Source organism: Taudactylus pleione, unplaced genomic scaffold (genome assembly GCF_031769625.1).
Source record: "Taudactylus pleione unplaced genomic scaffold, aTauple2 ptg000103l, whole genome shotgun sequence".
NCBI classification, from domain to species: Eukaryota; Metazoa; Chordata; class Amphibia; order Anura; family Myobatrachidae; genus Taudactylus; species Taudactylus pleione.
This window is the reverse complement of record NW_028284505.1, coordinates 1968797-1993745: the sequence shown is the minus strand read 5'-3', so window position 1 is coordinate 1993745 and position 24949 is coordinate 1968797. Positions and strand designations below refer to the sequence as shown.

The window sequence follows — 24949 nt, the reverse complement described above, 5'->3', positions numbered from 1 at the left end:
ATACTGTTGTTGGGATACCCACCTTCTATTTGGCAGCAAGACAAACATGTATTAGGGGGATGCGCATACTGTCAGCCCATGCCACGCCACGCCGTGCGGTATAATATCAAATGTGTCATATTCTTTAGAGAGAAAACAATAATCTGTGAATTATTTTCATATATCGTTTATTTTTAAAACGTGTCTTACTGCAGATCACTCGTCTGCTCCTGAAATTTGGCGCAGATGTTAACATGAGCGGAGAGGTCGGAGACCGGCCCCTGCACCTCGCATCCGCAAAGGGATACCTCACAATCACAAAATTATTACTAGAGGAGGGAAGCAAAGCAGATGGTAAGTCTTCAGTCCGTACGGCTAAAGGCAGGAACCATCTATTGCTCTCGCTACTGTCTGGATATCGGTGAGAAACAATCTACACCCCACATGTAGTACATCACTGATTGCTCTCTACTGTCTGGTTACATATGAGAAACAAGTTACACCCCACATGTATTACATCACTGATTGCTCTCTACTGTCTGGTTATATGTGAGAAACAAGCTACACCCCACATGTAGTACATCACTGATTACTCTCTACTGTCTGGTTATAGGTGAGAAACAAGCTACACCCCACATGTTGTACATCACTGATTACTCTCACTACTGTCTGGTTATATGTGAGAAACAATCTACACCCCACATGTAGTACATCACTGATTGCTCTCTACTGTCTGGTTATAGGTGAGAAACAAGCTACACCCCACATGTAGTACATCACTGATTGCTCTCTACTGTCTGGTTTTAGGTGAGAAACAATCTACACCCCACATGTAGTACATCACTGATTGCTCTCTACTGTCTGGTTATAGGTGAGAAACAAGCTACACCCCACATGTAGTACATCACTGATTGCTCTCTACTGTCTGGTTATAGGTGAGAAACAATCTACACCCCACATGTAGTACATCACTGATTGCTCTCTACTGTCTGGTTATATGTGAGAAACAATCTACACCCCACATGTAGTACATCACTGATTGCTCTCTACTGTCTGGTTACATATGAGAAACAAGTTACACCCCACATGTATTACATCACTGATTGCTCTCTACTGTCTGGTTATATGTGAGAAACAAGCTACACCCCACATGTAGTACATCACTGATTACTCTCTACTGTCTGGTTATAGGTGAGAAACAAGCTACACCCCACATGTTGTACATCACTGATTACTCTCACTACTGTCTGGTTATATGTGAGAAACAATCTACACCCCACATGTAGTACATCACTGATTGCTCTCTACTGTCTGGTTATAGGTGAGAAACAAGCTACACCCCACATGTAGTACATCACTGATTGCTCTCTACTGTCTGGTTTTAGGTGAGAAACAATCTACACCCCACATGTAGTACATCACTGATTGCTCTCTACTGTCTGGTTATAGGTGAGAAACAAGCTACACCCCACATGTAGTACATCACTGATTGCTCTCTACTGTCTGGTTATAGGTGAGAAACAATCTACACCCCACATGTAGTACATCACTGATTGCTCTCACTACTGTCTGGTTATATGTGAGAAACAATCTACACCCCACATGTAGTACATCACTGATTGCTCTCTACTGTCTGGTTACATATGAGAAACAATCTACACCCCACATGTAGTACATCACTGATTGCTCTCTACTGTCTGGTTATATGTGAGAAACAATCTACACCCCACATGTAGTACATCACTGATTGCTCTCTACTGTCTGGTTATATGTGAGAAACAATCTACACCCCACATGTAGTACATCACTGATTGCTCTCTACTGTCTGGTTATATGTGAGAAACAATCTACACCCCACATGTAGTACATCACTGATTGCTCTCTACTGTCTGGTTACATATGAGAAACAAGCTACACCCCACATGTATTACATCACTGATTGCTCTCTACTGTCTGGTTATATGTGAGAAACAATCTACACCCCACATGTAGTACATCACTGATTGCTCTCTACTGTCTGGTTATAGGTGAGAAACAAGCTACACCCCACATGTAGTACATCACTGATTGCTCTCTACTGTCTGGTTACATATGAGAAACAATCTACACCCCACATGTAGTACATCACTGATTACTTGCTACTGTCTGGTTACATGTGAGAAACAATCTACACGCCACATGTAGTACATCACTGATTGCTCTCTACTGTCTGGTTACATGTGAGAAACAATCTACACCCCACATGTAGTACATCACTGATTGCTCTCTACTGTCTGGTTATATGTGAGAAACAATCTACACCCCACATGTAGTACATCACTGATTGCTCTCTACTGTCTGGTTACATATGAGAAACAAGCTACACCCCACATGTAGTACATCACTGATTGCTCTCTACTGTCTGGTTATATGTGAGAAACAATCTACACCTCACATGTAGTACATCACTGATTGCTCTCTACTGTCTGGTTACATATGAGAAACAAGCTACACCCCACATGTATTACATCACTGATTGCTCTCTACTGTCTGGTTATATGTGAGAAACAATCTACACCCCACATGTAGTACATCACTGATTGCTCTCTACTGTCTGGTTATAGGTGAGAAACAAGCTACACCCCACATGTAGTACATCACTGATTGCTCTCTACTGTCTGGTTACATATGAGAAACAATCTACACCCCACATTTAGTACATCACTGATTACTTGCTACTGTCTGGTTACATGTGAGAAACAATCTACACGCCACATGTAGTACATCACTGATTGTTCTCTACTGTCTGGTTACATGTGAGAAACAATCTACACCCCACATATAGTACATCACTGATTGCTCTCTACTGTCTGGTTATATGTGAGAAACAATCTACACCCCACATGTAGTACATCACTGATTGCTCTCTACTGTCTGGTTACATGTGAGAAACAAGCTACACCCCACATGTAGTACATCACTGATTACTCTCTACTGTCTGGTTATAGGTGAGAAACAAGCTACACCCCACATGTTGTACATCACTGATTACTCTCACTACTGTCTGGTTATATGTGAGAAACAATCTACACCCCACATGTAGTACATCACTGATTGCTCTCTACTGTCTGGTTATAGGTGAGAAACAAGCTACACCCCACATGTAGTACATCACTGATTGCTCTCTACTGTCTGGTTACATATGAGAAACAAGCTACACCCCACATGTATTACATCACTGATTGCTCTCTACTGTCTGGTTATATGTGAGAAACAATCTACACCCCACATGTAGTACATCACTGATTGCTCTCTACTGTCTGGTTATAGGTGAGAAACAAGCTACACCCCACATGTAGTACATCACTGATTGCTCTCTACTGTCTGGTTATAGGTGAGAAACAATCTACACCCCACATGTAGTACATCACTGATTGCTCTCTACTGTCTGGTTACATATGAGAAACAATCTACACCCCACATGTAGTACATCACTGATTGCTCTCTACTGTCTGGTTATAGGTGAGAAACAAGCTACACCCCACATGTAGTACAACACTGATTGCTCTCACTACTGTCTGGTTATATGTGAGAAACAATCTACACGCCACATGTAGTACATCACTGATTGTTCTCTACTGTCTGGTTACATGTGAGAAACAATCTACACCCCACATATAGTACATCACTGATTGCTCTCTACTGTCTGGTTATATGTGAGAAACAATCTACACCCCACATGTAGTACATCACTGATTGCTCTCTACTGTCTGGTTACATGTGAGAAACAAGCTACACCCCACATGTAGTACATCACTGATTACTCTCTACTGTCTGGTTATAGGTGAGAAACAAGCTACACCCCACATGTTGTACATCACTGATTACTCTCACTACTGTCTGGTTATATGTGAGAAACAATCTACACCCCACATGTAGTACATCACTGATTGCTCTCTACTGTCTGGTTATAGGTGAGAAACAAGCTACACCCCACATGTAGTACATCACTGATTGCTCTCTACTGTCTGGTTACATATGAGAAACAAGCTACACCCCACATGTATTACATCACTGATTGCTCTCTACTGTCTGGTTATATGTGAGAAACAATCTACACCCCACATGTAGTACATCACTGATTGCTCTCTACTGTCTGGTTATAGGTGAGAAACAAGCTACACCCCACATGTAGTACATCACTGATTGCTCTCTACTGTCTGGTTATAGGTGAGAAACAATCTACACCCCACATGTAGTACATCACTGATTGCTCTCTACTGTCTGGTTATAGGTGAGAAACAAGCTACACCCCACATGTAGTACATCACTGATTGCTCTCACTACTGTCTGGTTATATGTGAGAAACAATCTACACCCCACATGTAGTACATCACTGATTGCTCTCTACTGTCTGGTTACATATGAGAAACAATCTACACCCCACATGTAGTACATCACTGATTGCTCTCTACTGTCTCGTTATAGGTGAGAAACAAGTTACACCCCACATGTAGTACAACACTGATTGCTCTCACTACTGTCTGGTTATATGTGAGAAGCAATCTACACCCCACATGTAGTACATCACTGATTGCTCTCTACTGTCTGGTTATATGTGAGAAACAATCTACACCCCACATGTAGTACATCACTGATTGCTCTCTACTGTCTGGTTATATGTGAGAAACAATCTACATCCCACATGTAGTACATCACTGATTGCTCTCTACTGTCTGGTTACATATGAGAAACAAGCTACACCCCACATGTAGTACATCACTGATTGCTCTCTACTGTCTGGTTATATATGAGAAACAATCTACACCCCACATGTAGTACATCACTGATTGCTCTCTACTGTCTGGTTATATGTGAGAAACAATCTACACCCCACATGTAGTACATCACTGATTGCTCTCTACTGTCTGGTTATATGTGAGAAACAATCTACACCCCACATGTAGTACATCACTGATTGCTCTCTACTGTCTGGTTATAGGTGAGAAACAAGCTACACCCCACATGTAGTACATCACTGATTGCTCTCTACTGTCTGGTTATATATGAGAAACAATCTACACCCCACATGTAGTACATCACTGATTACTTGCTACTGTCTGGTTACATGTGAGAAACAATCTACACGCCACATGTAGTACATCACTGATTGCTCTCTACTGTCTGGTTACATGTGAGAAATAATCTACACCCCACATGTAGTACATCACTGATTGCTCTCTACTGTCCGGTTATACGTGAGAAACAATCTACACCCCACATGTAGTACATCACTGATTGCTCTCTACTGTCTGGTTACATGTGAGAAACAAGCTACACCCCACATGTAGTACATCACTGATTACTCTCTACTGTCTGGTTATAGGTGAGAAACAAGCTACACCCCACATGTAGTACATCACTGATTACTCTCACTACTGTCTGGTTATATGTGAGAAACAAGCTACACCCCACATGTAGTACATCACTGATTGCTCTCTACTGTCTGGTTATAGGTGAGAAACAATCTACACCCCACATGTAGTACATCACTGATTACTCTCACTACTGTCTAGTTATATGTGAGAAACAAGCTACACCCCACATGTAGTACATCACTGATTGCTCTCTACTGTCTGGTTATAGGTGAGAAACAATCTACACCCCACATGTAGTACATCACTGATTGCTCTCTACTGTCTGGTTACATATGAGAAACAATCTACACCCCACATGTAGTACATCACTGATTGCTCTCTACTGTCTGGTTATAGGTGAGAAACAAGCTACACCCCACATGTAGTACATCACTGATTGCTCTCACTACTGTCTGGTTATATGTGAGAAACAATCTACACCCCACATGTAGTACATCACTGATTTCTCTCTACTGTCTGGTTATATGTGAGAAACAATCTACACCCCACATGTAGTACATCACTGATTGCTCTCTACTGTCTAGTTATATGTGAGAAACAATCTACACCCCACATGTAGTACATCACTGATTGCTCTCTACTGTCTGTGTACATATGAGAAACAATCTACACCCCACATGTAGTACATCACTGATTACTTGTTACTGTCTGGTTACATGCGAGAAACAATCTACACGCCACATGTAGTACATCACTGATTGCTCTCTACTGTCTGGTTACATGTGAGAAACAATCTACACCACACATGTAGTACATCACTGATTGCTCTCTACTGTCTGGTTACATGTGAGAAACAATCTACACCACACATGTAGTACATCACTGATTGCTCTCTACTGTCTGGTTACATAAGAGAAACAATCTACACCCCACATGTAGTACATCACTGATTACTTGCTACTGTCTGGTTACATGTGAGAAACAATCTACACGCCACATGTAGTACATCACTGATTACTTGCTACTGTCTGGTTACATATGAGAAACAATCTACACCCCACATGTAGTACATCACTGATTGCTCTCTACTGTCTGGTTATATGTGAAAAACAATCTACACCCCACATGTAGTACATCACTGATTACTCTCTACTGTCTGGTAACATATGAGAAACAATCTACACCCCACATGTAGTACATCACTAATTACTTGCTACTGTCTGGTTACATGTGAGAAACAATCTACACGCCACATGTAGTACATCACTGATTACTTGCTACTGTCTGGTTACATATGAGAAACAATCTACACCCCACATGTAGTACATCACTGATTGCTCTCTACTGGCTGGTTATATGTGAGAAACAATCTACACCCCACATGTAGTACATCACTGATTGCTCTCTACTGTCTGGTTACATATGAGAAACAAGCTACACCCCACATGTATTACATCACTGATTGCTCTCTACTGTCTGGTTATATGTGAGAAACAATCTACACCCCACATGTAGTACATCACTGATTGCTCTCTACTGTCTGGTTACATATGAGAAACAATCTACACCCCACATGTAGTACATCACTGATTGCTCTCTACTGTCTGGTTACATGTGAGAAACAATCTACACCCCACATGTAGTACATCACTGATTGCTCTCTACTGTCTGGTTATATGTGAGAAACAATCTACACCCCACATGTAGTACATCACTGATTGCTCTCTACTGTCTGGTTACATATGAGAAACAAGCTACACCCCACATGTATTACATCACTGATTGCTCTCTACTGTCTGGTTATATGTGAGAAACAATCTACACCCCACATGTAGTACATCACTGATTGCTCTCTACTGTCTGGTTATAGGTGAGAAACAAGCTACACCCCACATGTAGTACATCACTGATTGCTCTCTACTGTCTGGTTACATATGAGAAACAATCTACACCCCACATGTAGTACATCACTGATTACTTGCTACTGTCTGGTTACATGTGAGAAACAATCTACACGCCACATGTAGTACATCACTGATTGCTCTCTACTGTCTGGTTACATGTGGGAAACAATCTACACCCCACATGTAGTACATCACTGATTGCTCTCTACTGTCTGGTTATATGTGAGAAACAATCTACACCCCACATGTAGTACATCACTGATTGCTCTCTACTGTCTGGTTACATGTGAGAAACAATCTACACCCCACATGTAGTACATCACTGATTGCTCTCTACTGTCTGGTTATATGTGAAAAACAATCTACACCCCACATGTAGTACATCACTGATTGCTCTCTACTGTCTGGTAACATATGAGAAACAATCTACACCCCACATGTAGTACATCACTAATTACTTGCTACTGTCTGGTTACATGTGAGAAACAATCTACACGCCACATGTAGTACATCACTGATTACTTGCTACTGTCTGGTTACATATGAGAAACAATCTACACCCCACATGTAGTACATCACTGATTGCTCTCTACTGTCTGGTTATATGTGAGAAACAATCTACACCCCACATGTAGTACATCACTGATTGCTCTCTACTGTCTGGTTACATATGAGAAACAAGCTACACCCCACATGTATTACATCACTGATTGCTCTCTACTGTCTGGTTATATGTGAGAAACAATCTACACCCCACATGTAGTACATCACTGATTGCTCTCTACTGTCTGGTTATAGGTGAGAAACAAGCTACACCCCACATGTAGTACATCACTGATTGCTCTCTACTGTCTGGTCATATGTGAGAAACAATCTACACCCCACATGTAGTACATCACTGATTGCTCTCTACTGTCTGGTTACATATGAGAAACAATCTACACCCCACATGTAGTACATCACTGATTGCTCTCTACTGTCTGGTTACTTGTGAGAAACAATCTACACCCCACATGTAGTACATCACTGATTGCTCTCTACTGTCTGGTTATATGTGAGAAACAATCTACACCCCACATGTAGTACATCACTGATTGCTCTCTACTGTCTGGTTAAATATGAGAAACAAGCTACACCCCACATGTATTACATCACTGATTGCTCTCTACTGTCTGGTTATATGTGAGAAACAATCTACACCCCACATGTAGTACATCACTGATTGCTCTCTACTGTCTGGTTATAGGTGAGAAACAAGCTACACCCCACATGTAGTACATCACTGATTGCTCTCTACTGTCTGGTTACATATGAGAAACAATCTACACCCCACATGTAGTACATATCTGATTACTTGCTACTGTCTGGTTACATGTGAGAAACAATCTACACGCCACATGTAGTACATCACTGATTGCTCTCTACTGTCTGGTTACATGTGAGAAACAATCTACACCCCACATGTAGTACATCACTGATTGCTCTCTACTGTCTGGTTATACGTGAGAAACAATCTACACCCCACATGTAGTACATCACTGATTGCTCTCTACTGTCTGGTTACATGTGAGAAACAAGCTACACCCCACATGTAGTACATCACTGATTACTTTCTACTGTCTGGTTATAGGTGAGAAACAAGCTACACCCCACATGTAGTACATCACTGATTACTCTCACTACTGTCTGGTTATATGTGAGAAACAAGCTACACCCCACATGTAGTACATCACTGATTGCTCTCTACTGTCTGGTTATAGGTGAGAAACAATCTACACCCCACATGTAGTACATCACTGATTACTCTCACTACTGTCTAGTTATATGTGAGAAACAAGCTACACCCCACATGTAGTACATCACTGATTGCTCTCTACTGTCTGGTTATAGGTGAGAAACAATCTACACCCCACATGTAGTACATCACTGATTGCTCTCTACTGTCTGGTTACATATGAGAAACAATCTACACCCCACATGTAGTACATCACTGATTGCTCTCTACTGTCTGGTTATAGGTGAGAAACAAGCTACACCCCACATGTAGTACATCACTGATTGCTCTCTACTGTCTGGTTACATATGAGAAACAAGCTACACCCCACATGTATTACATCACTGATTGCTCTCTACTGTCTGGTTATATGTGAGAAACAATCTACATCCCACATGTAGTACATCACTGATTGCTCTCTACTGTCTGGTTATAGGTGAGAAACAAGCTACACCCCACATGTAGTACATCACTGATTGCTCTCTACTGTCTGGTTATAGGTGAGAAACAATCTACACCCCACATGTAGTACATCACTGATTGCTCTCTACTGTCTGGTTACATATGAGAAACAATCTACACCCCACATGTAGTACATCACTGATTGCTCTCTACTGTCTGGTTATAGGTGAGAAACAAGCTACACCCCACATGTAGTACAACACTGATTGCTCTCACTACTGTCTGGTTATATGTGAGAAACAATCTACACGCCACATGTAGTACATCACTGATTGTTCTCTACTGTCTGGTTACATGTGAGAAACAATCTACACCCCACATATAGTACATCACTGATTGCTCTCTACTGTCTGGTTATATGTGAGAAACAATCTACACCCCACATGTAGTACATCACTGATTGCTCTCTACTGTCTGGTTACATGTGAGAAACAATCTACACCCCACATGTAGTACATCACTGATTACTCTCTACTGTCTGGTTATAGGTGAGAAACAAGCTACACCCCACATGTTGTACATCACTGATTACTCTCACTACTGTCTGGTTATATGTGAGAAACAATCTACACCCCACATGTAGTACATCACTGATTGCTCTCTACTGTCTGGTTATAGGTGAGAAACAATCTACACCCCACATGTAGTACATCACTGATTGCTCTCTACTGTCTGGTTACATATGAGAAACAAGCTACACCCCACATGTATTACATCACTGATTGCTCTCTACTGTCTGGTTATATGTGAGAAACAATCTACACCCCACATGTAGTACATCACTGATTGCTCTCTACTGTCTGGTTATAGGTGAGAAACAAGCTACACCCCACATGTAGTACATCACTGATTGCTCTCTACTGTCTGGTTACATATGATGAACAATCTACACCCCACATGTAGTACATCACTGATTACTTGCTACTGTCTGGTTACATGTGAGAAACAATCTACACGCCACATGTAGTACATCACTGATTGCTCTCTACTGTCTGGTTACATGTGAGAAACAATCTACACCCCACATGTAGTACATCACTGATTGCTCTCTACTGTCCGGTTATACGTGAGAAACAATCTACACCCCACATGTAGTACATCACTGATTGCTCTCTACTGTCTGGTTACATGTGAGAAACAAGCTACACCCCACATGTAGTACATCACTGATTACTCTCTACTGTCTGGTTATAGGTGAGAAACAAGCTACACCCCACATGTAGTACATCACTGATTACTCTCACTACTGTCTGGTTATATGTGAGAAACAAGCTACACCCCACATGTAGTACATCACTGATTGCTCTCTACTGTCTGGTTATAGGTGAGAAACAATCTACACCCCACATGTAGTACATCACTGATTACTCTCACTACTGTCTAGTTATATGTGAGAAACAAGCTACACCCCACATGTAGTACATCACTGATTGCTCTCTACTGTCTGGTTATAGGTGAGAAACAATCTACACCCCACATGTAGTACATCACTGATTGCTCTCTACTGTCTGGTTACATATGAGAAACAATCTACACCCCACATGTAGTACATCACTGATTGCTCTCTACTGTCTGGTTATAGGTGAGAAACAAGCTACACCCCACATGTAGTACATCACTGATTGCTCTCACTAATGTCTGGTTATATGTGAGAAACAATCTACACCCCACATGTAGTACATCACTGATTTCTCTCTACTGTCTGGTTATATGTGAGAAACAATCTACACCCCACATGTAGTACATCACTGATTGCTCTCTACTGTCTAGTTATATGTGAGAAACAATCTACACCCCACATGTAGTACATCACTGATTGCTCTCTACTGTCTGTGTACATATGAGAAACAATCTACACCCCACATGTAGTACATCACTGATTACTTGCTACTGTCTGGTTACATGCGAGAAACAATCTACACGCCACATGTAGTACATCACTGATTACTTGCTACTGTCTGGTTACATATGAGAAACAATCTACACCCCACATGTAGTACATCACTGATTGCTCTCTACTGTCTGGTTATATGTGAAAAACAATCTACACCCCACATGTAGTACATCACTGATTACTCTCTACTGTCTGGTAACATATGAGAAACAATCTACACCCCACATGTAGTACATCACTAATTACTTGCTACTGTCTGGTTACATGTGAGAAACAATCTACACGCCACATGTAGTACATCACTGATTACTTGCTACTGTCTGGTTACATATGAGAAACAATCTACACCCCACATGTAGTACATCACTGATTGCTCTCTACTGTCTGGTTATATGTGAGAAACAATCTACACCCCACATATAGTACATCACTGATTGCTCTCTACTGTCTGGTTACATATGAGAAACAAGCTACACCCCACATGTATTACATCACTGATTGCTCTCTACTGTCTGGTTATATGTGAGAAACAATCTACACCCCACATGTAGTACATCACTGATTGCTCTCTACTGTCTGGTTACATATGAGAAACAATCTACACCCCACATGTATTACATCACTGATTGCTCTCTACTGTCTGGTTATATGTGAGAAACAATCTACACCCCACATGTAGTACATCACTGATTGCTCTCTACTGTCTGGTTATAGGTGAGAAACAAGCTACACCCCACATGTAGTACATCACTGATTGCTCTCTACTGTCTGGTTACATATGAGAAACAATCTACACCCCACATGTAGTACATCACTGATTGTTTCTCACATGTAACCAGACAGTAGCAAGTAATCTACACGCCACATGTAGTACATCACTGATTGCTCTCTACTGTCTGGTTACATGTGGGAAACAATCTACACCGCACATGTAGTACATCACTGATTGCTCTCTACTGTCTGGTTATATGTGAGAAACAATCTACACCCCACATGTAGTACATCACTGATTGCTCTCTACTGTCTGGTTACATGTGAGAAACAATCTACACCCCACATGTAGTACATCACTGATTGCTCTCTACTGTCTGGTTATATGTGAAAAACAATCTACACCCCACATGTAGTACATCACTGATTGCTCTCTACTGTCTGGTAACATATGAGAAACAATCTACACCCCACATGTAGTACATCACTAATTACTTGCTACTGTCTGGTTACATGTGAGAAACAATCTACACGCCACATGTAGTACATCACTGATTACTTGCTACTGTCTGGTTACATATGAGAAACAATCTACACCCCACATGTAGTACATCACTGATTGCTCTCTACTGTCTGGTTATATGTGAGAAACAATCTACACCCCACATGTAGTACATCACTGATTGCTCTCTACTGTCTGGTTACATATGAGAAACAAGCTACACCCCACATGTATTACATCACTGATTGCTCTCTACTGTCTGGTTATATGTGAGAAACAATCTACACCCCACATGTAGTACATCACTGATTGCTCTCTACTGTCTGGTTATAGGTGAGAAACAAGCTACACCCCACATGTAGTACATCACTGATTGCTCTCTACTGTCTGGTCATATGTGAGAAACAATCTACACCCCACATGTAGTACATCACTGATTGCTCTCTACTGTCTGGTTACATATGAGAAACAATCTACACCCCACATGTAGTACATCACTGATTGCTCTCTACTGTCTGGTTTCTTGTGAGAAACAATCTACACCCCACATGTAGTACATCACTGATTGCTCTCTACTGTCTGGTTATATGTGAGAAACAATCTACACCCCACATGTAGTACATCACTGATTGCTCTCTACTGTCTGGTTAAATATGAGAAACAAGCTACACCCCACATGTATTACATCACTGATTGCTCTCTACTGTCTGGTTATATGTGAGAAACAATCTACACCCCACATGTAGTACATCACTGATTGCTCTCTACTGTCTGGTTATAGGTGAGAAACAAGCTACACCCCACATGTAGTACATCACTGATTGCTCTCTACTGTCTGGTTACATATGAGAAACAATCTACACCCCACATGTAGTACATCACTGATTACTTGCTACTGTCTGGTTACATGTGAGAAACAATCTACACGCCACATGTAGTACATCACTGATTGCTCTCTACTGTCTGGTTACATGTGAGAAACAATCTACACCCCACATGTAGTACATCACTGATTGCTCTCTACTGTCTGGTTATACGTGAGAAACAATCTACACCCCACATGTAGTACATCACTGATTGCTCTCTACTGTCTGGTTACATGTGAGAAACAAGCTACACCCCACATGTAGTACATCACTGATTACTCTCTACTGTCTGGTTATAGGTGAGAAACAAGCTACACCCCACATGTAGTACATCACTGATTACTCTCACTACTGTCTGGTTATATGTGAGAAACAAGCTACACCCCACATGTAGTACATCACTGATTGCTCTCTACTGTCTGGTTATAGGTGAGAAACAATCTACACCCCACATGTAGTACATCACTGATTACTCTCACTACTGTCTAGTTATATGTGAGAAACAAGCTACACCCCACATGTAGTACATCACTGATTGCTCTCTACTGTCTGGTTATAGGTGAGAAACAATCTACACCCCACATGTAGTACATCACTGATTGCTCTCTACTGTCTGGTTACATATGAGAAACAATCTACACCCCACATGTAGTACATCACTGATTGCTCTCTACTGTCTGGTTATAGGTGAGAAACAAGCTACACCCCACATGTAGTACATCACTGATTGCTCTCACTACTGTCTGGTTATATGTGAGAAACAATCTACACCCCACATGTAGTACATCACTGATTTCTCTCTACTGTCTGGTTATATGTGAGAAACAATCTACACCCCACATTTAGTACATCACTGATTGCTCTCTACTGTCTGGTTATATGTGAGAAACAATCTACACCCCACATGTAGTACATCACTGATTGCTCTCTACTGTCTGGTTATAGGTGAGAAACAATCTACACCCCACATGTAGTACATCACTGATTGCTCTCTACTGTCTGGTTACATATGAGAAACAATCTACACCCCACATGTAGTACATCACTGATTGCTCTCTACTGTCTGGTTATAGGTGAGAAACAAGCTACACCCCACATGTAGTACATCACTGATTGCTCTCACTACTGTCTGGTTATATGTGAGAAACAATCTACACCCCACATGTAGTACATCACTGATTGCTCTCTACTGTCTGGTTATAGGTGAGAAACAATCTACACCCCACATGTAGTACATCACTGATTGCTCTCACTACTGTCTGGTTATATGTGAGAAACAATCTACACCCCACATGTAGTACATCACTGATTGCTCTCTACTGTCTGGTTACATATGAGAAACAATCTACACCCCACATGTAGTACATCACTGATTGCTCTCTACTGTCTGGTTATATGTGAGAAACAATCTACACCCCACATGTAGTACATCACTGATTGCTCTCTACTGTCTGGTTATATGTGAGAAACAATCTACACCCCACATGTAGTACATCACTGATTGCTCTCTACTGTCTGGTTATATGTGAGAAACAATCTACACCCCACATGTAGTACATCACTGATTGCTCTCTACTGTCTGGTTACATATGAGAAACAATCTACACCCCACATGTAGTACATCACTGATTGCTCTCTACTGTCTGGTTATAGGTGAGAAACAAGCTACACCCCACATGTAGTACATCACTGATTGCTCTCACTACTGTCTGGTTATATGTGAGAAACAATCTACACCCCACATGTAGTACATCACTGATTTCTCTCTACTGTCTGGTTATATGTGAGAAACAATCTACACCCCACATGTAGTACATCACTGATTGCTCTCTACTGTCTAGTTATATGTGAGAAACAATCTACACCCCACATGTAGTACATCACTGATTGCTCTCTACTGTCTGTGTACATATGAGAAACAATCTACACCCCACATGTAGTACATCACTGATTACTTGTTACTGTCTGGTTACATGCGAGAAACAATCTACACGCCACATGTAGTACATCACTGATTGCTCTCTACTGTCTGGTTACATGTGAGAAACAATCTACACCACACATGTAGTACATCACTGATTGCTCTCTACTGTCTGGTTACATGTGAGAAACAATCTACACCACACATGTAGTACATCACTGATTGCTCTCTACTGTCTGGTTACATAAGAGAAACAATCTACACCCCACATGTAGTACATCACTGATTACTTGCTACTGTCTGGTTACATGTGAGAAACAATCTACACGCCACATGTAGTACATCACTGATTACTTGCTACTGTCTGGTTACATATGAGAAACAATCTACACCCCACATGTAGTACATCACTGATTGCTCTCTACTGTCTGGTTATATGTGAAAAACAATCTACACCCCACATGTAGTACATCACTGATTACTCTCTACTGTCTGGTAACATATGAGAAACAATCTACACCCCACATGTAGTACATCACTAATTACTTGCTACTGTCTGGTTACATGTGAGAAACAATCTACACGCCACATGTAGTACATCACTGATTACTTGCTACTGTCTGGTTACATATGAGAAACAATCTACACCCCACATGTAGTACATCACTGATTGCTCTCTACTGGCTGGTTATATGTGAGAAACAATCTACACCCCACATGTAGTACATCACTGATTGCTCTCTACTGTCTGGTTACATATGAGAAACAAGCTACACCCCACATGTATTACATCACTGATTGCTCTCTACTGTCTGGTTATATGTGAGAAACAATCTACACCCCACATGTAGTACATCACTGATTGCTCTCTACTGTCTGGTTACATATGAGAAACAATCTACACCCCACATGTAGTACATCACTGATTGCTCTCTACTGTCTGGTTACATGTGAGAAACAATCTACACCCCACATGTAGTACATCACTGATTGCTCTCTACTGTCTGGTTATATGTGAGAAACAATCTACACCCCACATGTAGTACATCACTGATTGCTCTCTACTGTCTGGTTACATATGAGAAACAAGCTACACCCCACATGTATTACATCACTGATTGCTCTCTACTGTCTGGTTATATGTGAGAAACAATCTACACCCCACATGTAGTACATCACTGATTGCTCTCTACTGTCTGGTTATAGGTGAGAAACAAGCTACACCCCACATGTAGTACATCACTGATTGCTCTCTACTGTCTGGTTACATATGAGAAACAATCTACACCCCACATGTAGTACATCACTGATTACTTGCTACTGTCTGGTTACATGTGAGAAACAATCTACACGCCACATGTAGTACATCACTGATTGCTCTCTACTGTCTGGTTACATGTGGGAAACAATCTACACCCCACATGTAGTACATCACTGATTGCTCTCTACTGTCTGGTTATATGTGAGAAACAATCTACACCCCACATGTAGTACATCACTGATTGCTCTCTACTGTCTGGTTACATGTGAGAAACAATCTACACCCCACATGTAGTACATCACTGATTGCTCTCTACTGTCTGGTTATATGTGAAAAACAATCTACACCCCACATGTAGTACATCACTGATTGCTCTCTACTGTCTGGTAACATATGAGAAACAATCTACACCCCACATGTAGTACATCACTAATTACTTGCTACTGTCTGGTTACATGTGAGAAACAATCTACACGCCACATGTAGTACATCACTGATTACTTGCTACTGTCTGGTTACATATGAGAAACAATCTACACCCCACATGTAGTACATCACTGATTGCTCTCTACTGTCTGGTTATATGTGAGAAACAATCTACACCCCACATGTAGTACATCACTGATTGCTCTCTACTGTCTGGTTACATATGAGAAACAAGCTACACCCCACATGTATTACATCACTGATTGCTCTCTACTGTCTGGTTATATGTGAGAAACAATCTACACCCCACATGTAGTACATCACTGATTGCTCTCTACTGTCTGGTTATAGGTGAGAAACAAGCTACACCCCACATGTAGTACATCACTGATTGCTCTCTACTGTCTGGTCATATGTGAGAAACAATCTACACCCCACATGTAGTACATCACTGATTGCTCTCTACTGTCTGGTTACATATGAGAAACAATCTACACCCCACATGTAGTACATCACTGATTGCTCTCTACTGTCTGGTTACTTGTGAGAAACAATCTACACCCCACATGTAGTACATCACTGATTGCTCTCTACTGTCTGGTTATATGTGAGAAACAATCTACACCCCACATGTAGTACATCACTGATTGCTCTCTACTGTCTGGTTAAATATGAGAAACAAGCTACACCCCACATGTATTACATCACTGATTGCTCTCTACTGTCTGGTTATATGTGAGAAACAATCTACACCCCACATGTAGTACATCACTGATTGCTCTCTACTGTCTGGTTATAGGTGAGAAACAAGCTACACCCCACATGTAGTACATCACTGATTGCTCTCTACTGTCTGGTTACATATGAGAAACAATCTACACCCCACATGTAGTACATATCTGATTACTTGCTACTGTCTGGTTACATGTGAGAAACAATCTACACGCCACATGTAGTACATCACTGATTGCTCTCTACTGTCTGGTTACATGTGAGAAACAATCTACACCCCACATGTAGTACATCACTGATTGCTCTCTACTGTCTGGTTATACGTGAGAAACAATCTACACCCCACATGTAGTACATCACTGATTGCTCTCTACTGTCTGGTTACATGTGAGAAACAAGCTACACCCCACATGTAGTACATCACTGATTACTTTCTACTGTCTGGTTATAGGTGAGAAACAAGCTACACCCCACATGTAGTACATCACTGATTACTCTCACTACTGTCTGGTTATATGTGAGAAACAAGCTACACCCCACATGTAGTACATCACTGATTGCTCTCTACTGTCTGGTTATAGGTGAGAAACAATCTACACCCCACATGTAGTACATCACTGATTACTCTCACTACTGTCTAGTTATATGTGAGAAACAAGCTACACCCCACATGTAGTACATCACTGATTGCTCTCTACTGTCTGGTTATAGGTGAGAAACAATCTACACCCCACATGTAGTACATCACTGATTGCTCTCTACTGTCTGGTTACATATGAGAAACAATCTACACCCCACATGTAGTACATCACTGATTGCTCTCTACTGTCTGGTTATAGGTGAGAAACAAGCTACACCCCACATGTAGTACATCACTGATTGCTCTCTACTGTCTGGTTACATATGAGAAACAAGCTACACCCCACATGTATTACATCACTGATTGCTCTCTACTGTCTGGTTATATGTGAGAAACAATCTACACCCCACATGTAGTACATCACTGATTGCTCTCTACTGTCTGGTTATAGGTGAGAAACAAGCTACACCCCACATGTAGTACATCACTGATTGCTCTCTACTGTCTGGTTATAGGTGAGAAACAATCTACACCCCACATGTAGTACATCACTGATTGCTCTCTACTGTCTGGTTACATATGAGAAACAATCTACACCCCACATGTAGTACATCACTGATTGCTCTCTACTGTCTGGTTATAGGTGAGAAACAAGCTACACCCCACATGTAGTACAACACTGATTGCTCTCACTACTGTCTGGTTATATGTGAGAAACAATCTACACGCCACATGTAGTACATCACTGATTGTTCTCTACTGTCTGGTTACATGTGAGAAACAATCTACACCCCACATATAGTACATCACTGATTGCTCTCTACTGTCTGGTTATATGTGAGAAACAATCTACACCCCACATGTAGTACATCACTGATTGCTCTCTACTGTCTGGTTACATGTGAGAAACAATCTACACCCCACATGTAGTACATCACTGATTACTCTCTACTGTCTGGTTATAGGTGAGAAACAAGCTACACCCCACATGTTGTACATCACTGATTACTCTCACTACTGTCTGGTTATATGTGAGAAACAATCTACACCCCACATGTAGTACATCACTGATTGCTCTCTACTGTCTGGTTATAGGTGAGAAACAATCTACACCCCACATGTAGTACATCACTGATTGCTCTCTACTGTCTGGTTACATATGAGAAACAAGCTACACCCCACATGTATTACATCACTGATTGCTCTCTACTGTCTGGTTATATGTGAGAAACAATCTACACCCCACATGTAGTACATCACTGATTGCTCTCTACTGTCTGGTTATAGGTGAGAAACAAGCTACACCCCACATGTAGTACATCACTGATTGCTCTCTACTGTCTGGTTACATATGATGAACAATCTACACCCCACATGTAGTACATCACTGATTACTTGCTACTGTCTGGTTACATGTGAGAAACAATCTACACGCCACATGTAGTACATCACTGATTGCTCTCTACTGTCTGGTTACATGTGAGAAACAATCTACACCCCACATGTAGTACATCACTGATTGCTCTCTACTGTCCGGTTATACGTGAGAAACAATCTACACCCCACATGTAGTACATCACTGATTGCTCTCTACTGTCTGGTTACATGTGAGAAACAAGCTACACCCCACATGTAGTACATCACTGATTACTCTCTACTGTCTGGTTATAGGTGAGAAACAAGCTACACCCCACATGTAGTACATCACTGATTACTCTCACTACTGTCTGGTTATATGTGAGAAACAAGCTACACCCCACATGTAGTACATCACTGATTGCTCTCTACTGTCTGGTTATAGGTGAGAAACAATCTACACCCCACATGTAGTACATCACTGATTACTCTCACTACTGTCTAGTTATATGTGAGAAACAAGCTACACCCCACATGTAGTACATCACTGATTGCTCTCTACTGTCTGGTTATAGGTGAGAAACAATCTACACCCCACATGTAGTACATCACTGATTGCTCTCTACTGTCTGGTTACATATGAGAAACAATCTACACCCCACATGTAGTACATCACTGATTGCTCTCTACTGTCTGGTTATAGGTGAGAAACAAGCTACACCCCACATGTAGTACATCACTGATTGCTCTCACTAATGTCTGGTTATATGTGAGAAACAATCTACACCCCACATGTAGTACATCACTGATTTCTCTCTACTGTCTGGTTATATGTGAGAAACAATCTACACCCCACATGTAGTACATCACTGATTGCTCTCTACTGTCTAGTTATATGTGAGAAACAATCTACACCCCACATGTAGTACATCACTGATTGCTCTCTACTGTCTGTGTACATATGAGAAACAATCTACACCCCACATGTAGTACATCACTGATTACTTGCTACTGTCTGGATACATGCGAGAAACAATCTACACGCCACATGTAGTACATCACTGATTACTTGCTACTGTCTGGTTACATATGAGAAACAATCTACACCCCACATGTAGTACATCACTGATTGCTCTCTACTGTCTGGTTATATGTGAAAAACAATCTACACCCCACATGTAGTACATCACTGATTACTCTCTACTGTCTGGTAACATATGAGAAACAATCTACACCCCACATGTAGTACATCACTAATTACTTGCTACTGTCTGGTTACATGTGAGAAACAATCTACACGCCACATGTAGTACATCACTGATTACTTGCTACTGTCTGGTTACATATGAGAAACAATCTACACCCCACATGTAGTACATCACTGATTGCTCTCTACTGTCTGGTTATATGTGAGAAACAATCTACACCCCACATATAGTACATCACTGATTGCTCTCTACTGTCTGGTTACATATGAGAAACAAGCTACACCCCACATGTATTACATCACTGATTGCTCTCTACTGTCTGGTTATATGTGAGAAACAATCTACACCCCACATGTAGTACATCACTGATTGCTCTCTACTGTCTGGTTACATATGAGAAACAATCTACACCCCACATGTATTACATCACTGATTGCTCTCTACTGTCTGGTTATATGTGAGAAACAATCTACACCCCACATGTAGTACATCACTGATTGCTCTCTACTGTCTGGTTATAGGTGAGAAACAAGCTACACCCCACATGTAGTACATCACTGATTGCTCTCTACTGTCTGGTTACATATGAGAAACAATCTACACCCCACATGTAGTACATCACTGATTGTTTCTCACATGTAACCAGACAGTAGCAAGTAATCTACACGCCACATGTAGTACATCACTGATTGCTCTCTACTGTCTGGTTACATGTGGGAAACAATCTACACCGCACATGTAGTACATCACTGATTGCTCTCTACTGTCTGGTTATATGTGAGAAACAATCTACACCCCACATGTAGTACATCACTGATTGCTCTCTACTGTCTGGTTACATGTGAGAAACAATCTACACCCCACATGTAGTACATCACTGATTGCTCTCTACTGTCTGGTTATATGTGAAAAACAATCTACACCCCACATGTAGTACATCACTGATTGCTCTCTACTGTCTGGTAACATATGAGAAACAATCTACACCCCACATGTAGTACATCACTAATTACTTGCTACTGTCTGGTTACATGTGAGAAACAATCTACACGCCACATGTAGTACATCACTGATTACTTGCTACTGTCTGGTTACATATGAGAAACAATCTACACCCCACATGTAGTACATCACTGATTGCTCTCTACTGTCTGGTTATATGTGAGAAACAATCTACACCCCACATGTAGTACATCACTGATTGCTCTCTACTGTCTGGTTACATATGAGAAACAAGCTACACCCCACATGTATTACATCACTGATTGCTCTCTACTGTCTGGTTATATGTGAGAAACAATCTACACCCCACATGTAGTACATCACTGATTGCTCTCTACTGTCTGGTTATAGGTGAGAAACAAGCTACACCCCACATGTAGTACATCACTGATTGCTCTCTACTGTCTGGTCATATGTGAGAAACAATCTACACCCCACATGTAGTACATCACTGATTGCTCTCTACTGTCTGGTTACATATGAGAAACAATCTACACCCCACATGTAGTACATCACTGATTGCTCTCTACTGTCTGGTTTCTTGTGAGAAACAATCTACACCCCACATGTAGTACATCACTGATTGCTCTCTACTGTCTGGTTATATGTGAGAAACAATCTACACCCCACATGTAGTACATCACTGATTGCTCTCTACTGTCTGGTTAAATATGAGAAACAAGCTACACCCCACATGTATTACATCACTGATTGCTCTCTACTGTCTGGTTATATGTGAGAAACAATCTACACCCCACATGTAGTACATCACTGATTGCTCTCTACTGTCTGGTTATAGGTGAGAAACAAGCTACACCCCACATGTAGTACATCACTGATTGCTCTCTACTGTCTGGTTACATATGAGAAACAATCTACACCCCACATGTAGTACATCACTGATTACTTGCTACTGTCTGGTTACATGTGAGAAACAATCTACACGCCACATGTAGTACATCACTGATTGCTCTCTACTGTCTGGTTACATGTGAGAAACAATCTACACCCCACATGTAGTACATCACTGATTGCTCTCTACTGTCTGGTTATACGTGAGAAACAATCTACACCCCACATGTAGTACATCACTGATTGCTCTCTACTGTCTGGTTACATGTGAGAAACAAGCTACACCCCACATGTAGTACATCACTGATTACTCTCTACTGTCTGGTTATAGGTGAGAAACAAGCTACACCCCACATGTAGTACATCACTGATTACTCTCACTACTGTCTGGTTATATGTGAGAAACAAGCTACACCCCACATGTAGTACATCACTGATTGCTCTCTACTGTCTGGTTATAGGTGAGAAACAATCTACACCCCACATGTAGTACATCACTGATTACTCTCACTACTGTCTAGTTATATGTGAGAAACAAGCTACACCCCACATGTAGTACATCACTGATTGCTCTCTACTGTCTGGTTATAGGTGAGAAACAATCTACACCCCACATGTAGTACATCACTGATTGCTCTCTACTGTCTGGTTACATATGAGAAACAATCTACACCCCACATGTAGTACATCACTGATTGCTCTCTACTGTCTGGTTATAGGTGAGAAACAAGCTACACCCCACATGTAGTACATCACTGATTGCTCTCACTACTGTCTGGTTATATGTGAGAAACAATCTACACCCCACATGTAGTACATCACTGATTTCTCTCTACTGTCTGGTTATATGTGAGAAACAATCTACACCCCACATTTAGTACATCACTGATTGCTCTCTACTGTCTGGTTATATGTGAGAAACAATCTACACCCCACATGTAGTACATCACTGATTGCTCTCTACTGTCTGGTTATAGGTGAGAAACAATCTACACCCCACATGTAGTACATCACTGATTGCTCTCTACTGTCTGGTTACATATGAGAAACAATCTACACCCCACATGTAGTACATCACTGATTGCTCTCTACTGTCTGGTTATAGGTGAGAAACAAGCTACACCCCACATGTAGTACATCACTGATTGCTCTCACTACTGTCTGGTTATATGTGAGAAACAATCTACACCCCACATGTAGTACATCACTGATTGCTCTCTACTGTCTGGTTATAGGTGAGAAACAATCTACACCCCACATGTAGTACATCACTGATTGCTCTCACTACTGTCTGGTTATATGTGAGAAACAATCTACACCCCACATGTAGTACATCACTGATTGCTCTCTACTGTCTGGTTACATATGAGAAACAATCTACACCCCACATGTAGTACATCACTGATTGCTCTCTACTGTCTGGTTATATGTGAGAAACAATCTACACCCCACATGTAGTACATCACTGATTGCTCTCTACTGTCTGGTTATATGTGAGAAACAATCTACACCCCACATGTAGTACATCACTGATTGCTCTCTACTGTCTGGTTATATGTGAGAAACAATCTACACCCCACATGTAGTACATCACTGATTGCTCTCTACTGTCTGGTTACATATGAGAAACAAGCTACACCCCACATGTATTACATCACTGATTGCTCTCTACTGTCTGGTTATATGTGAGAAACAATCTACACCCCACATGTAGTACATCACTGATTGCTCTCTACTGTCTGGTTATAGGTGAGAAACAAGCTACACCCCACATGTAGTACATCACTGATTGCTCTCTACTGTCTGGTTACATATGAGAAACAATCTACACCCCACATGTAGTACATCACTGATTACTTGCTACTGTCTGGTTACATGTGAGAAACCATTTAACACGCCACATGTAGTACATCACTGATTGCTCTCTACTGTCTGGTTACATGTGAGAAACAATCTACACCCCACATGTAGTACATCACTGATTGCTCTCTACTGTCTGGTTATATGTGAGAAACAATCTACACCCCACATGTAGTACATCACTGATTGCTCTCTACTGTCTGGTTACATATGAGAAACAAGCTACACCCCACATGTAGTACATCACTGATTGCTCTCTACTGTCTGGTTATATGTGAGAAACAATCTACACCTCACATGTA

The 24949-nt window shown here is 41.2% G+C and overlaps 1 protein-coding gene across 4 annotated transcripts in view; it reads left to right on the top strand.

Annotated features, from left to right (window-relative positions):
• Positions 1-24949, top strand: part of TNNI3K (TNNI3 interacting kinase) — an 840867-nt gene that overhangs the window by 87304 nt on the left and 728614 nt on the right. For all 4 annotated transcript variants that reach the window (XM_088470772.1, XM_088470769.1, XM_088470770.1 and 1 more), the window contains exon 7: positions 195-333. In XM_088470772.1, the coding sequence (XP_088326898.1) occupies positions 195-333 (139 nt within the window). The remainder of the gene's footprint in view (positions 1-194; positions 334-24949) is intronic.